We start from the raw sequence: 16695 nt of genomic DNA, 5'->3' as shown, positions 1-16695 counted from the left end.
ATTTTGGTTTATTATTACTATAAGATTTGCATTTATGCACATATGGAGTTGCAGTAATTTAGTTTCTTATTTGCTTGATATTACATCGGATAGTTTTCTGGTGTTTTCTTTAGGGAATATTTTGTGGTACCTAAATGATTGTGGATGTTTATTATGTAAATTTGAGATCTTTAGAGTAGGAATCTTAGGTCACCTTGTAATTACGCCAATAGGAATTTCCTTTTCTAGCTTTGGGTGGGCAAACACTGTTCACTCAACCAATGGGAGAGTTTGAATTTCTCCCTTCCAACTAGTTAAAATTTGCCACATGTTTGTCTCTCCGACCAATGGAAATTTGACATCTAGACTATTGCCTTCAGCCCAAGTTCTCCCATGCCTTCCTGTGACGGTTTTGTACTCACGCGATCCTCCACCATACCTAAAGTGTGATGGTCATGCCATCCTCTGTCGTACCTCTGCAACGTTGGAAAGCATTCAGTCAGGCCATCGCCAAAGGTAAGCATATGGTATCTCCACAGGTAAGCATCGAAGAGAACTGTCATGCTCTTTCACTGCATAAAGGGTTATTTCATGTGCCTCTTTCCTACGTCCTATTATCCACTAGAGGCACCGTTTTCAGTGCTACAAAGGAATGTCTTCTCACAGGGAGCAAGATAGAGATGCCAAGGAGAGTCAGAACCATCAGAATCATCCTAGATGTGATAAAAACCCTAGACTATTAAAACTTGTGAATAATTCCTTTTTTTTCTATTTCTTTGGACGTTTTGAGGATACACGAAGCCATTTGAAAAATAAAATATTTGTTTTGAGGATACACGGAGCCATTTGCAAAAGCAAAGATATGCATCGCCCATTATTCATTTGAGAGAAGATGAAGGTCGGTAAATTAATGGTTTTCATGTTTCTGTTAAGGTTTTATTAGTAAACTAAATTACGTTACCCAAACTCATCTAAAAACCTTGAAAAAAAAAGGAAACAATTTTTTTTTTTGTTGCTAGGCAGTGTTTCCGGGTAAAGTGTAGATTATGATGTGCATGTTATTTCCCATGGAAATCTCTGTAGAGGGTTTTCAGATTAACAATGGTTGTCAGCATTTGGATGGTTAATGAAGCCCATGAGGGATTTTCTTTCAGCACTCGACCTATATCCAAATTTTCAATTCAGTCAGTCATCACTCCTCCCAAGCTTATTTATGGTACAATGGTGTTAGGGACAGGTCTTTGGACCTTTCTGGCCATACAAATTGTATATTTTAAATACTCTTTAAAACTATTAAGTTGTTTGGTGTGGTTTTAAAATCCAGAATAGCATTTTGGGCCTTGGCATAGTTATGAGTCTCCTGTTGAGGATATATGTGAAAATATACATCTCTGTTATGAGTTTAGATTTAGTGAGGCACGAATACTCTCTTTGGAGTGTTTTTTGATAGAACATAATGAAAATTCTTTGTAATCCCTGGATCTATGATAAAGTGTATAGGAAGCAATGGAAATCATATAGGAAGCAATGGCTTTATGCCTTAGGGTCATTTTGTTTTCATCTTTTAAATGTTGAAACTTGCATCTACAAAATGTACACTTCACTTCTATATCTAATAGAAGGTTACCAGTTTTTCCCATTGAATAAGAAAGTATATATGTCACTTGTCTCTGAAAAGTAGACTGTAATTTATTGAATGCATCATCGAAGGCAACAACATGGATCCATATCCATAAATATCGTGTCGAGTTGTTCTCATCCTTTCCATCGTTGTTAATAGCACATCCATCCTTCAACTCTCTGTTGGTTGTCTCTTTATGCATATTACTAGCAGATGGACACCACAAGTAAGTCATAGGTGAAATAAAGCCATGAGGGGATTCCCCAACATTATTCAAATACAAATGTTGATTTTTAGACATTGCTCAAATATATAATTTGTTACAATCATATACTAGGTTTTCTGAGAAAAAGAACACAACATCCAAAAGGCCAGATATTGGTGTCGTTTGCATAGAAAAGTAAGAGGTATGGAGAAAAACAAGTTTCATTGCAACAACAGAGTAAAGGTTCTCAAGTCATGGGGGTAGTTGGGTCAGGTGGAGAAGGTAAGACAACTCTAGTAAAAGAATTCTTCGAAAGGAAGAAATCATATTACGGAAAATCCTGCATTTTATATGATGCAGGTAAGCACCCTTTATTCTCCTTGTTGAGCCAACTTCTTAAAGTTTTGAATCAATTTATCAACCGATATCATCCTTGGCTTGTGATATATTAGTTTTTTTATAGCTTTGTATCAATCTGGTATAGTATATTATTATGGTTGCAGCTCACTAAAGAATTGCCAATACCAAGAAGTGATGAAGAACCAAATGAAGTGCCTGTTGTTGATTCTGAGGATGAACTTAGTGACTCAAGCATTAAGCAAGAAGGTGTAAGTACTTGTTTTCCCAACTTTCTATAGGAAATGTTATGCATATATGCTGTCAAGTTGTCTATATAAAACTCAAAGCTGGGCCTGGCATAGTTATTCAATTTTATTCCAAAGTCATTCTCTACCATTGGTAGTTTCCTTGTATTTATCACGCAAATATTACGTGTATGTCATTGGTGGATTCTATGCTAAAATTCACTCTTAAATATAATTTTTTTTGTGGCAGCTAGAAGGTTGTCCAAACCCTTTGAAGTGTAGAACTGCAAGATAATTGAGAGAATCACTATAAGTACAATTATGGTTCGCAAAGTGTATCTATTTTTGTGATTCGATACTTTGTTGAATGGCTTGTGCTCCATTATATTTCCTTAATATAATCTATATGGTTTTTTTCTTCTGAAAAAAAAAAAAAAAAAAAAAAAAAAAACTTTTACTAATTATTCATTTCCATAAATACTTTAATTCTATTGAAGGATCCAGAGAGTATTGAGTACATTTAGTTAAACTTTGTTACCATGCATTATATTTAGATATTTCGTTATTGCAAATGAACAATGCAAGTTATTAATTATAAAAAACCTTGTTGTAGACTGGCCTATTGATTGCTATGGGAATCTCAGTTCTGATTAGTTTATGACAAGCAAATAGAAACACTATGTGCCTGCGCTTTACATCCTTGGTAGTTGTATTGTCAAATCCATAAGTACATGATATTAATATTGAAAAATAACCCAAATAGGTCAATGAGGCCCAAAAAGTACATCAATCAGTGGAGAAACAAGTGGTGGATTTGATTCGGTGGTTATTATTTGGCGTAGATATCATGATTTTTTAAGAATTATCTTAGTAGAAGGTTGTCATGTTAAGCAGAATTTTTCATCTTCTTCCTCTAAGATGACAGAGGAAGAAAAACAGACAACTGTTTTGACCACCGGAGAAAAAACAATTGACCATGTCAAAAATCAGTTAATTCTAACAATGGGACTTTTTTAGTGCTTTGGAAATGCATATAACTTACTCTTCCATGGAGTTTGTTATTCCCACATTTTGTGCATATAAAGGGTCTCAAAACATTAAGCTTATCAAATCTTCACTAAACACAACACATTAGAAGGCATATGTTGCTTCTAACCAAAATCTAGAGTCATTGCATTTTAGTTTTGTGTTAAGAATATTTCCCTTGGATTTAAGATGTAACAATTTTTGTCTATCCATATAATTCACCACTTTGAAAAACTATTATGGGTTTGCTGGAAGTTTTGAGGACCTAAATATGCTTAGGAAATTATTCTCCAGCGAACAAGTTGCATAAAAACAAGCTCGAAATGTTGTGGACCTAAATATGCTTAGGCAATTATGCTTGGGAAAACAAGATGGGCAAAAGCAAGTTGTGCAAAAACAAGCTAGGCAACTTGAAGCCCTTTTTTAGGGAGAGTGAAGTTGAAGACCTCCAGAGGGTCCTTACGTAATGCAAAGATCTTCACATCATGCCCAGGGAACTTTTGTATAGGATTTCAGGTGTCTATGTTTACTTTTTGTAACTCCTTTTTATTGGTTTCATAACCATGTTTTTGAAGCTCAGATTAGTGAGTTAATGTTTTGAAGTTTGGATGAATATGCTTCTCAACATGCATGTTTTGGTAGGTATTGCAGGCATCATTTCATGGCACTTTATTTCAGTGGAGTTAATCCAATCTACATTCCCTTGGCGTAGCATTTGGGCCTTTTATTTTAGTGAACTCAATCCATTCCACATTCAAGTGAGGTTGAAACAAATGCTACATTAAGGGAATGTGGAAAAAATTAACTTCACGCTTCAATTGAAGACGTAAAATTATGTATGTGAAAAAACTATATAAATATGCAGGTTGTGAAGTATATTTTTTTGAACTTGAAAATACGAATTTACTAAACTAAGAGCTTTAGAAACATAGTAATGCAACCATTTCAAAGAGGAATTTTGGCCAACAACACCCTTACACATTTATTGGCAAATAACCCTCATTGTCATTTTCTTGTTTGTACAGGAAGGATTTGACATAAAGACACCTTGTGGCTGTAAGGATCTAGCTTCATTGCAATTTAAGCGCTTTCTCTTATTCATGGCACGATGTTACAAGACCAACTTCTGATTGGAGGGTTTTATTAGAGGGGTTAGATTGACTGCAAATAAAACACCTTCCATTGAGATTTAGAACATTCTTATTCATAGCACGCTCATACATGACCAACTTTTGATTAAAAATTTAAGATGGATTGCAAAGAGAACCACAGTTATACCCACTCAAAATTAATTTTTGGTCAAATCTTATTTATATGAAGAATGCCATTTTGGATGTCCTCCCAAAATGTTTTAGTACTTCCTTGAGAGTTGTAAAAGTTTTCTGATATACAATGTTATTCAAAATTAATTTTCGGTCCAACCTTATTTATATGAAGAATATGATTGGGATGGTACTTCCTTGAGAGTTGTAAAAATTTTCAAGGTATCATGTTAAATATGTTGAAATGTTATTCAATCTGGAAATTATCTTTGGTGGCATGTCGTCCTAAATTGGGATGGTGCTTCCTTGAGTGGTAAATTATTTCAAGGTGTCATTTTAAATATGTTGCAATGTTATTCAATCTGCGAGTTATCTTTGGTCGCCTTTCTGGTGTAAGTCATTGTTATGTGGGGCATAAAGAGAATGTTACTAGTGTTTGGATTTTTCTATAGTGTTAGTTCTTTAGTTCTTTTGTATAGTGCTTAGTTTTTTTTTTTGTATTTTTTGCATGTGATGCTTATTATCTAAGATATGCAGTTAAGATGGACGCCTAAGGATGCTTATTATATAAGATAAGCAGCTTATGGTGTAGGTGCCTAAGATGTTTAGCAAAGTGAAATTGAATTTAATATATTCCACATATATTATGTGAAGTGTTGAGTGTTCTATGTTTATTATGTGCAAGGTCTGATGAAGGATATGAATATTTGGCTCCTTTTGATGAATAAGACGATGACTATTGGTCATAGAATTCAGATGGTCAACAAGTTGTAGGTAGTTTAGATGAAAATGGGGTTGACGACAAAAATTCAGTATTTTTGCTCTTGACAAAGGGAAGCAACACAGTTTAAAGCATGATACTTGTTCCTTTAATATGAATGGTACATGTTTAAAATCACATACGTTTGGTAAACATATTCTTAATGAGACGTCATTACAATCTGAATGCTTCTCGAGGAGAAGTCTCTCTCTGTCATCCACCATAAAATCAAGATCACGTACTTCACGACGTTGCAGTGTCAACAGTCGATATGTCTTGAAAATAGATAATCAGGTATGCTTAAGCAAAGTAGTTATATCTGCTACAATCCATTTGTAAACCAAGTGTAAATGCTCAGGAGTATCTCGTATAACAGTAGCGGTTGCGGAGGACCGGTAGAAGGATGGAGCTACAGGAGCGCGTAGGTCTAGGATAAGCACGATAGGTTTTGCTGGCAGCCGCAGGCAGTCGCGGTCACCGGACTACCGTTTCTCAACCGGAACATCGGAGTCGTCCTTACGCCGTTTTACTGTCTGTCTTGCCTGATTACCGTCATGGAAGGCCACATGGAGACGGACCTTGTGGATTATTCTGAGGATCCATTCGAGGACCGCATTATTTTCGAAAACCCTAATTTCGCCGTGCCGGTTAATGCCTCTCAAACCGCCTCTGTTCCCTGCTCCCCCGTTACCTCGCCTGTGGTCACGCATTCTAGATCGCACACTAACCGCTCTGTCTCTGAATTCGCTCCGGTTTCACCGCCTGGCCTTGAAGCCCCACCTCTATCGCCCGGTACGGAACAGCTTCTCGCTTCGCTCTCACCACAGATTTTGTCATTCGATCAGCCCCCGTTCTTACCCTCTGATCTACCGACTACAGCCGTGGACTTTCCGGTTACGGGACCTCAAACCCTACCGACCTCTGGGATTCGGCCTTCTGGATGTTTTAGCACCCCGGCGGTAAATGTTAAACCCTCGAAGCCCATTCCCCCTGAAGGTGTAACAAACCCCTTTGTCGACCACCCTTCTGCACCTCGCACAAAGAAGAGGAAAACCAGGTGTATCAAAGCGACGACCAAAGATATCACTATCTCCTTTGGCGACCCATCGGCTCTCGGGGAAGCGGTGTCCATGGCCCGAACGGTATTGGTAGGACATGTGCGGGGACGCGCCTACACAGCCAGCCGACTGACACAATGGGTAAAGGAAATCTGGGGTGCCCTGCTCAAGGAACTCCCGGAGGTACATGTTCTCCCCCGTGGGTGGTTCTCCCTCCATTTCACTAAGGAGGACTACACGGATTTAGTCTTGGCAAAATATTGGCACATCGAAACCGCACCTGTTCTGTTAAAGAGGTGGAGTCCCCTCTTTGACCCAGAACGTGAACAGATTGGAGCAGGTCCCCTGTGGGTACGATTGCCTGGACTACCATTACAGTATTGGAGCGAGGAAGCACTCATCAAGATAGGAAATGCTTTGGGCACGTATCTGGATCATGATCGCACGTATGTTGAATCAAAGAAGCGAACCCTAGCTCGTGTGCTGGTTCACCTGGACACGCGTGAAGGATTAGAGGAAAAGATCACTCTGAAATGGGGAAAATACAGCAGGACACAAATTCTCGACTACGAGGGCGTTCCATTCCGCTGCAACCGCTGTCATCAAGTGGGACACCTATTTAAGGACTGTCCGCTGAACAAGAGTCCAGAGGCTTCCCCAAGGATCACTCCCATTTCAGCTCGAGAGGCATCCCCGGTAATCCTTCGTCCAACACAGGGGGAAGCATCTGTACAGGGCTCGCCAGCGAAGACTGGGTCGAAGGGGCCGGGACCGTCATCGCCCCCTATGACTAGGGCTCGGGCCGCTGCAGCAGCCGCACAGGCCACGGGTACTGTTCTAATCCCTTCCTCCTTATCTCTTGGTAGCTCATCTGCATTCGTTACATCATCTGCACCTTGCACTATGGCTCATTGCCCTCTCTCGACTCCTCCTCTGTGTGCCTCTACTGCTCCACCATCCGTGCCACCCTTCTCCTCCTCTTCCTCGCTATCATCCTCCTCGCGGACTTCCTCCCACCCTTATTCTCTTCGCCCTCGTCCTCAACTTCCGGGCTCTCAGGGAGGCCTGGGCATTGTCCCTCTGGGACTGGGACCTCTGACATCCAGAGGTAGAAAATCTGATCTCTCCAAAGCCATCTGGAGGGCCGGTGCGGAGGTCGCATCTGGTCGGCAATCCACAATTGATGGGGTCCTTAGAGCAGCCGTAACCCCCCGGGGCGGTCCTCCATGAAGTGCTTATCATTCAATTGCAGGGGCTTGGCTAGTGCCCCCAAAAAACTAGCCATCCGGAGACTCTTTGAGATTGAGCAACCTGACATTATCCTCCTCCAAGAGACTCTGGGCTCGGCAGAGGACATCTCTCATTGCTTACACACATTGGCACCAAGATGGAAGTTCTTGGCCATGGATGCCTCGGGTCGATCGGGGGGACTGGCGCTCGGATACAACCCTAGGTCAATCAGGATCGATTCATCCTGGGGTGGACAAGGATTCATGGGACTGGACATTTTTGCTGCAGATCTTGGACAAGCATTCCGTATTGTGAATGTTTATGGCCCATGCCACCTCAGGGAGCCATTCTGGAGGCACCTACTTAATCTTACCTTATTGGCAGCGGACCATACCATCCTGGGGGGAGACCTAAATTTTTCTCTGGGCTTCCGTGAATCTTGGGGTTCCATGGCACAAGTGGATTCCATTACAGATTACATGAGAAATATCCTAGATCAGACAGACTTTGTTGATATCCCCATGCAGAAGCCTATGCCTACGTGGAGGAACAGAAGGGTGGGAGCTGCAGCTTTGGCTCGAAGACTGGACAGATTCCTACTTAAAGGACCCCTGATTCAGCATCTACACCACTATAAACAATGGGTTGGATCTGGGGGATTATCAGATCACTCCCCCATTTTTCTGGAAATCCTAGGGCCTCACCATAAGCCAAAAGCCCCTTTCAAATTCAACCATATCTGGCTCCAAGACCAAGATTTCATGAAATTGGTCTCTGATTACTGGAAGGCACATCCCATAAACAGAGAAGCTTCATTGACAAAGGGTTTTTGTAAAAACCTCTCGGAGCTAAAGCATATTGTCATAAATTGGGCCAAGGAGAAGAACAGAAAGGAAACTGCCCAGCTCACATCAGTTGAAGAAGAGTTGAGAACCCTTCTAGATGAGCGAAACCTAGGATTCACCTCGGGCGTGGACAAGACTCGACTGATTGAGCTGGAAAATCAGAGGTCAAATTTGCTTAGACAAAGGGAGGAATCCCTCAGATTACGCAGCAGAGCTATTTGGCTGAAAGCTGGGGACGAAAACTCAAGATTTTTCCACAACTATGCTAAGGGAAGGAAAGTGGCAAACACTATCTGGAATCTCCCCCTACCGGAAGGGGGCCTTGCAGACACTTTCAATAAACTCTCCCAGCTGGGTACATCACATTTTAGAAGCTTGTACAGAAGCCCTCCTGGCACAAACTTGGCAGAGATCATTGATGTGGCCTCACATTTCCCAAGATTTGTAAACGAGGATGACTCGGCTGATCTCATGGCCCCGGTCACAATGGAGGAACTGGAAAGCACTCTCAAGTGGTTCAAGAAGGACAAGAGCCCCGGCCCTGACGGTTGGACCATCGAATTCTACTTAGCCTTCTTTGACCTGCTGGGACAGGACCTGCTCAGTGTGATAGAGGAAAGCAGATCATCTGGGTGTTTATATCATGCTATAAACTCTACATTCATTGCTCTCATTCCCAAGTCTGACTCCCCATCTTCATTTGATGATTTCCGCCCCATCTCACTCTGCAATGTACTCTACAAGATTATATCTAAGATAATTGCAAACCGGCTTAAACCTATCCTTTCAACTCACATAGCTCCCCAGCAATTTGCTTTCCTTGAGGATAGACAGATTCATGAAGCCATTGGATCCGCCCAGGAAGCCCTGCACTCCATCTGGTCTAAGCATCTCAAGTGCACTCTCTTGAAAATCGATCTATCAAAGGCCTTCGACCGTGTCAGCTGGCTATACATTAAGATGCTCCTTATTCATCTGGGCTTCCCTCTTCCTTTCATAAACTGGATCATGGCCTGTATCACCACTCCTACGTTCAGCATCCTGATCAATGGATCAGCCTCCCATTTCTTTCACTCTGAAAGGGGGCTTCGGCAGGGCTGCCCCCTATCACCTCTTCTATTTCTATTGGTCATGGAAGGACTGAGCCGCTTAATCATCTCTGCTACAAGGGAAGGATCCCTAAAAGGCCTCAAGATCACAGAAGAATGTTTCCTCACACACCTGCTGTTCGTGGATGATGTACTCATCCTATTGGATGGTAGCATCAGAGACTCACTGACTTTTTCTCGCATTCTTCAGCTCTTCTCACAGGCCACGGGTATGCAGGTAAACCGAGAGAAATCTACCATATCGCTGGCCCGTACCTCAGTCAATGAATCTCAAACCGCTCAGCAGGCTTTCCCCTACATCATTCACCCATTGGATAGGGGTCTAAAGTATCTGGGTTTCTGGTTAAAGCCCACTTGCCAGAAGATTGCAGATTGGACTTGGCTGGTATCAAAATTGGAAAAAAGGCTCTCCTGCTGGAGCCACAGATACCTCTCCAGGGCAGGCCGATTAATCCTCATCAAATCAGTGCTGGAAGCAACACCGGTTTTCTGGATGGCTCTAGCATGGATTCCAAGACACACTCTGGCACGCCTCCAGCAAATTTGCAACAGATATCTATGGGCAGGAAGCCAAGACAAACGCATATTTGCCTGGATCGGTTGGCAGAAGATCGCACTCCCAAAGAAGTGGGGGGGATGGGGACTAAAAGACCTTCCTCTGTTCGCACAAGCATTGGCAGCAAAAATGAGCTGGGCATTGATAACTAGCCAGAACTTATGGACCCGTCTCTCTTACCACAAATATATATGGCCCCTTGGCACCCTGGATTGGATCAGACTCCCTAATTGGAACAGAACAGGTATATCATCTATATGGAAAGCACTACTACACTCAATGCCTATGATCAGAGACAACTTGGTCTGGAAAATCAGAGACGGGACCCTGGCTAGGATTGGCATCGACCCATGGGCTGGCAGTGGAGGCAGGCACACTCTGCCACATGACTTGGTTGAACACTTACTTGCTCGCAATATCAAAGTGATTGCCCAGATTGCAGACAGAGAAACCTCTGATATTTTTCATCAGGCCTGGAGGACTGCTCATCAATTAAATCTCCCTCCTAGATGGCATCAGGCATGGCAGACTTACAGGGAGGCCCTGATTGAATCTCACATCAGAATCATTGAGGGGCCGGATGAACTAATTTGGAACCAGTCTGAGAACGGTTATTACACACCAAAGGCTGGTTACGCCCTTCTTATCAGTCACAAAAAGCCAGAGGTTATTTCGAACTGGTGGCACAGCATCTGGAAGCTCACTGCATCACCGCGATCCAAACTTTTCTTCTGGTGTGTCCTAAGGAACAAGGTGCCCACTGGAGAAAACCTATCGCACAGAGCTTACCATGGACCATCCTGGTGTGCGATATGCAAAGAAGCATCCGAAACCACAGAACATCTATTCTTGCGATGCAGGTTGATACAAGATCTGTGGACCGCTATCAAAAACACCATTACTTACTCTGGCAACTGGGAGGGCACTGATCTGTCTGGGGCTTGGACAGATTGGGAGACGCGGCACAAAGGAACAAAGATTATTAACCTACCAATTCTTGTAAATTGGCACATATGGAAAGCTAGAAACCGAATCATATTCAATGACCAACCTGTATTCTGGCAAATGGTGGAGGCAGGCATTATCGCAGCATATAGAGAACTACCAGACCCCCCGCCCCCGCAAGTGCGTCATCCTCATCCGCCCCCCCGAATAGATCAAAACACACCTTGGGCATATTTTGATGGGGCCGCAAACCAGCAGAGTTGTGGGGGCGGTTTTATCATATACAAAACCGAGCATCATTATTACAAAATAAAAGCAGGACTGGGAATGGGAACAAACAATTTTGCAGAGCTCATCACCCTTCGTCATTTACTTCATTTTGCTTTGAGTCATCATTTCACTTGCATAAACATCTTCGGGGATTCAAAAATCATCATAAATTGGTTCAACAACATATCTATTTGTCACATTCACACACTCAGCATTATATTGAATGAAGTTCTTGAACTCAAAGCAGCTTTTAACAACATCACATGTTCACACATCTACAGGGAACATAACGAGAGTGCTGACAAACTATCCAAGGAGGCCTCGATGATGGACAGAGGAGTATGGGAGATCACAGAGGTTCAAGGCCAACAGGAGTACAAATACTACCATCGTCCATACAATGATCCGAGATATCAGCATGCACCTGAGCAATAAATTATCTGATGAATTTTTGTACATGACAGCAACAGTTTTTTGTAATCTTTAAACATGTTTGAACAGCTAGGAAAGCCGGAAGGCATTTTTGTAAACAGGTTTTTTATAGAATATTGGAAGATGACCCTGCGTGGTACATCTGATCTGATATACATGAACAGAATCCTTTTTGTAACTAACAGGCACACTGTGAATAGTGACCTCAGGCATATGCGTATAGCATCTACAATATGTAATTTTCCATATAATGAAAATTACGGATTTTTCCAGTGGAAAAAAACAGTAGCGGTTGCCTCTGATTTCCAAGGGGCAGCAATCAAATGAATGATTTCGTTGAGTTGAATAGTTTTGAGAAGCGTATTTACAACATTTTAACATAGGTATGCAATATTATTCATCAAATATGTCTATGGGTGAAAGATTAGCCTACATTACATGTCTATGGGTTGTCTCTTTATGCATATTACTAGCAGATGGACACCACAAGTAAGTCACAAGTGAAATAGAGTCGTGAGGGGATTCCCCAACTTTGTTCAACTGCAAATTTTGATTTTAAGACATCCCTCAAATATATAATTTGTTACAATCATATACTAGGTTTTATGAGAAAAAGAACACAACATGAACAAAGTCACAATAAGGAACCTATTTCCACAAACTGCCTTACCATAGCAGTCCCACAACACATTCTATATAATTCAGCGTTTTTCATTTCTGACATGGCTTCCACTGATGGTGGTGCAGGCTCTAGTATCATTCCCAGAACATTCAAAAGGGAACCCTGCCAAATATAGATAAGAGAACAAAAGTGCAATCAAAATAAAGTAATAAAAACAACAAAAAGGCAACAAGTGCTTGAACTACATGCAAAAGAATGCTTCCTAATACTACAAAGTAAATCTATCAAGTTCAACATCCTATCCCTGTAGAATAACATTAGGAAGCAATGAATTAAAGAGTCAGTGACTGCACTTGCCTCAGGGCCCTCCAACTGAACAGCGCTAAAGTAGCTTGCATCATGCAGCAGTGCCCTCGACTTGGACCATTTCAACACAACCCTTGATCCTCTGCCTCTGCATTTTAAAGCATTTTTAATCAAGGGATGCATACTGAGATCCCCCCTAGCCTAAGACGTTACTACAATCCAATTTCCTGCTCCAGTAAAAGTGAAGGCTTATCTTTTATCTCTGGAATTTTCATAGGCAATTTTCTAAAATACTTTGGCATTAAATTTCATTCATTTTCACCACTCTGAATATACTGCATTTCACTTGAGCATCTGCATGCTGTGTACTGGTACAATATTTCAAAGTTTAAAAGTTTACAAAGATGATCTACACTTCAAGAAAGAAACAAATGATTCAAGAATTTTAACGATACATTCTCGAAAGATGCGGTCACTGATTTTACTTTGAAGGTTATTCTGTTCAAATGGGAACATGTGTCACGAACTTAACACATCTGCAAAAATTGAAACCTATGTCCAATGGGACAACACTATCCAACAGGAGGGAGTATGTCCACTTTAAGTTCACTTCATTTACTTAGTTAATTTTGGTGCATTTTTAACCTAAAATGCAGCATTTTGAAGTCGTACTTTGCAAATAAAATGATCAAAGTTGTATTTTGTATGTAAAGTCGTTTCTTGATGTTATGACGCACTGCGAGTGTCATATATGTTGGCAATATAAAAACAGACAGATACAGTTTGAGAAAATAGGCAGACACAGAAAATCCAAATTCTAAACTTGCACGAAACTTTGCAGACAACATTTCCGGCAAGCTTTTTAATGATGGTGAATTCCCACAATTAGCAATTTCTCGAAAAATAAACTTCTATTAAAGACAAGCCGAGCATTCTGTCAAACTCATTATTCTTCAAACGCATGAAAGTATGAGATGGTTCATTGATGCTTACCTGCCAAAAAAGCCCCACGTAAGATAGTTGCCCCATTTCTTAATCATTTTGAATCTCTTGGCATGCCAAAAATGCATTACAAGCCTTGGAGTGTCGTCTCTAGAGTATCCAAAACCACAAACATTCCCACCTTTGAGCTCAATTCTTCTGGCTCCAGGTTCACATATGTATGTACCTTGTATGTATAACCAATCTACGCAATACATTGTCTAGATTTAATATGTCATTATAAACATGCCATTATACACACTATACAGTATAGATCACTATTAGCAAGTTGTAAAAGGTATCTTGAGTTTCACTCATTTAATTTCAATACACCTTTACATACTACACACTGTAAATCACTCACAGGTTGTAGAATATTTCTTGCTGCACTTTTGGTCCAACTATAAATATTATCTTAGATTATTATGATTATTACATCTTTTATAACTATTTTATTTGTTTACTCTATAACTATTTTATTTGTTCATTAAGCCATGAATATTACATCCTCTATAGTTATTTTATTTGTTCATTGAACCGTGGCATTTTGATTTTATTTGAAAGCCCTCAAAATAGTATGTATTCAGTATGTTGTTACTGAGACATATGTTGAAACTGCATCTTATTGTGACTCCATTTCCAAGCATCTCTGTAGAATTGACAATGAGTGTATTATGTTATATAATAGCTAGAGATTTTCAAATAGTGGTTCATAGTTACAAAACACTCCTGAATTTAAAAAAAAAAAATATGTATTCCATTTGGCCCCAGACTAATATATGCCATAGGATTTCTCCCAGTGGAAAGATATGATTATGAAGGAGACAAGTCCAATTTTTTTTTGCCTAGAAAGTTGAGATCTTTTCAATTCTTTTATAACTGAAATCTCTGACCTAAATACTGCCTTTCATTTTTAATTATCTGAATTACTTTGCATTTTCCTTTATATATGCCACCTAGTTTTTTGCATGCTTATTTTATATATATAAATGTTGTGTTTTTGTTGTACTTTGAGGTCCATGTTTAAAATAAATAAAGTTTAACATGTTTTAGGACTATGCAATGGATCTATGGCAAACCAGTATTTTCAAATTAGAAGTTGTTATTCTTTAGTGATTCACCTTGTGGGGAAGAGTTTGGACTAATTCAGTAGTTTGAACCAATTTTGTAGTAGCAGTTGCTCTTCAAGTGGAAAGAGATATTTTAAATAGATATTTCAAAATATATTCGCGATACCGTGCACCTTGAATTCACTATCAATGGTGTTTGTGATGTAAATTGCAAAGGATTGTGTCTCAGTTGTGGTACTAACCTCAATAGGAACAGTTGCACCGGAGGAACCCAAAATGAATATGTTACTTATGGGACATTAGGGGCATTGAAGAAACAAATGAAAAAGCAGTAAAATGTTATTCACATGGTTAACATAACAAGTATTTACTTCCTTGTTACTGTGATTTTTTAGGGAAATAGGTTTTTAGATAAAGCAAAGGGAGATGGTGAAATTAGTGAGGATGAAGAAGAGACTGAGATTGACTTGGATGACAAAATGCATTTCCCTGCAGAGGAGAAAGAAATAGATATTGCAAAATATATTCGTGATACTGTGCACCTTGAATTCACTATAAATGGTGTTTGTGATGTAAATTGCAAAGGATTGTGTCTCAGTTGTGGTACTAACTTCAATAGGAACAATTGCACCGGAGGAACCCAAAACGAATATGTTACTTATGGGCCATTAGGGGCGTTGAAGAAACAAATGAAAAAGCAGTAAAATGTTATTCACATGGTTAACATAACAAGTATTTACTTTCGTGTTACTGTGATTTTATAGGGAAATAGGTTTTTAGATAAAGCAAAGGGAGGTGGTGAAATTAGTGAGGATGAAGAAGAGACTGAGATTGACTTGGATGACCAAATGCATTTCCCTGCAGAGGAGAAAGAAATAGATATTTCAAAATATATTTGCGATACCGTGCACCTTGAATTCACTATCAATGGTGTTTGTGATGTAAATTACAAAGGACTGTGTCTCAGTTGTAGTACTGACCTCAATAGGAACAGTTGCACCTGTGGAACCCAAAACGAATATGTTGCTTATGGGCCGTTAGGGGCATTGAGGAAACAAATGCAAAAGCAGTAAAATGTTATTCACATGGTTAACATAACAGGTATTTAATTCTGTGTTACTGTGATTTTTTTTAGGGAAATAGGTTTTTATTTTTGAAAATGATGCTACAATGAATAAGAGAAAGCCATCTTTATGCAAAGATATCATCAGCTTCCCAAATCCCTAGGGATTTAAGGGGAGATGCAAAGTCTTAAAAAAAGGTGAAAGGACAACCCAACCTCAAAAGCTTAATTCACCAATTAGCAAAATCCACAAAAATCTTAATTCACCAATTAGCATAATCTACAAAAATGAATTTGCTAAAAAACGAAGTTAATTACATGCTTCACTCTTTCATATGGAATATTGCAGGCAATGATGTGAGATATTATCCTACAAGGGAAAGGATATGATTTGTATTTCTTTTCTATGATGAAAATCCATTGTAAATGTGTATTTATTTTGTTTTTATTTATATAGCATTACATTCTATTTCAATCTAGTTTTTTATTATTATAACCCACACAGATTATCGACGGTTCTTTGCACCTCCTGGTGAAAATGCTAGTTAATGATAGGAGAGCCAAGTCACATAAATGCCTTCTAAGTTTTTAGCAATTGTGATTGAATATCTTGAAGTTTGTTTTTTTTTGGTTATTTATGTTTAGTTTTTAGGGGGATGTGTGGTTATGCTCTTTATATTATTTAGAAATGGTGTCATGTTAAATGATGGCGATGCACATATCTATATTCCTAAAGAATAATACAATTTCTTTTTGGGTTACTACTTGGAA

The 16695-nt window shown here is 39.7% G+C and overlaps 2 protein-coding genes across 6 annotated transcripts; both read left to right on the top strand.

Moving 5' to 3' along the window:
* Positions 1-244: 244 nt before the first annotated feature.
* Positions 245-7860, top strand: LOC149191924 (uncharacterized). 5 transcript variants are annotated; one of them, XM_089404422.1, is made up of 3 exons: positions 245-495; positions 2309-2413; positions 4441-7860. In XM_089404422.1, exon 3 carries the CDS (start codon positions 5992-5994, stop codon positions 7723-7725), a length of 1734 nt encoding a protein of 577 aa, XP_089260548.1. In that variant the 5' UTR covers positions 245-495; positions 2309-2413; positions 4441-5991; the 3' UTR covers positions 7726-7860. The 5 variants fall into 5 exon arrangements, with proteins under 5 accessions (XP_089260548.1, XP_089260551.1, XP_089260550.1 ...); XM_089404423.1 differs by lacking the exon at positions 245-495 and adding an exon at positions 884-2165; XM_089404425.1 differs by lacking the exon at positions 2309-2413.
* A 38-nt stretch (positions 7861-7898) lies between these two features.
* LOC149191923 (uncharacterized) lies at positions 7899-15934 on the top strand. Its single transcript, XM_089406778.1, has 4 exons — positions 7899-9302; positions 9870-11360; positions 15257-15433; positions 15626-15934. The coding sequence occupies exons 1-4, from the start codon at positions 7899-7901 to the stop codon at positions 15932-15934; spliced, it is 3381 nt and encodes a 1126-aa protein (XP_089262904.1).
* Positions 15935-16695: the final 761 nt, after the last annotated feature.

This window comes from Pinus tabuliformis, chromosome 2_2 (genome assembly GCF_031772625.1).
Source record: "Pinus tabuliformis cultivar Carrire ecotype Pingquan chromosome 2_2, CPIR1, whole genome shotgun sequence".
NCBI lineage: Eukaryota > Viridiplantae > Streptophyta > Pinopsida > Pinales > Pinaceae > Pinus > Pinus tabuliformis.
The sequence above is the reverse complement of the archived record's forward strand: the minus strand, read 5'-3'. Positions and strand labels throughout refer to the sequence as shown.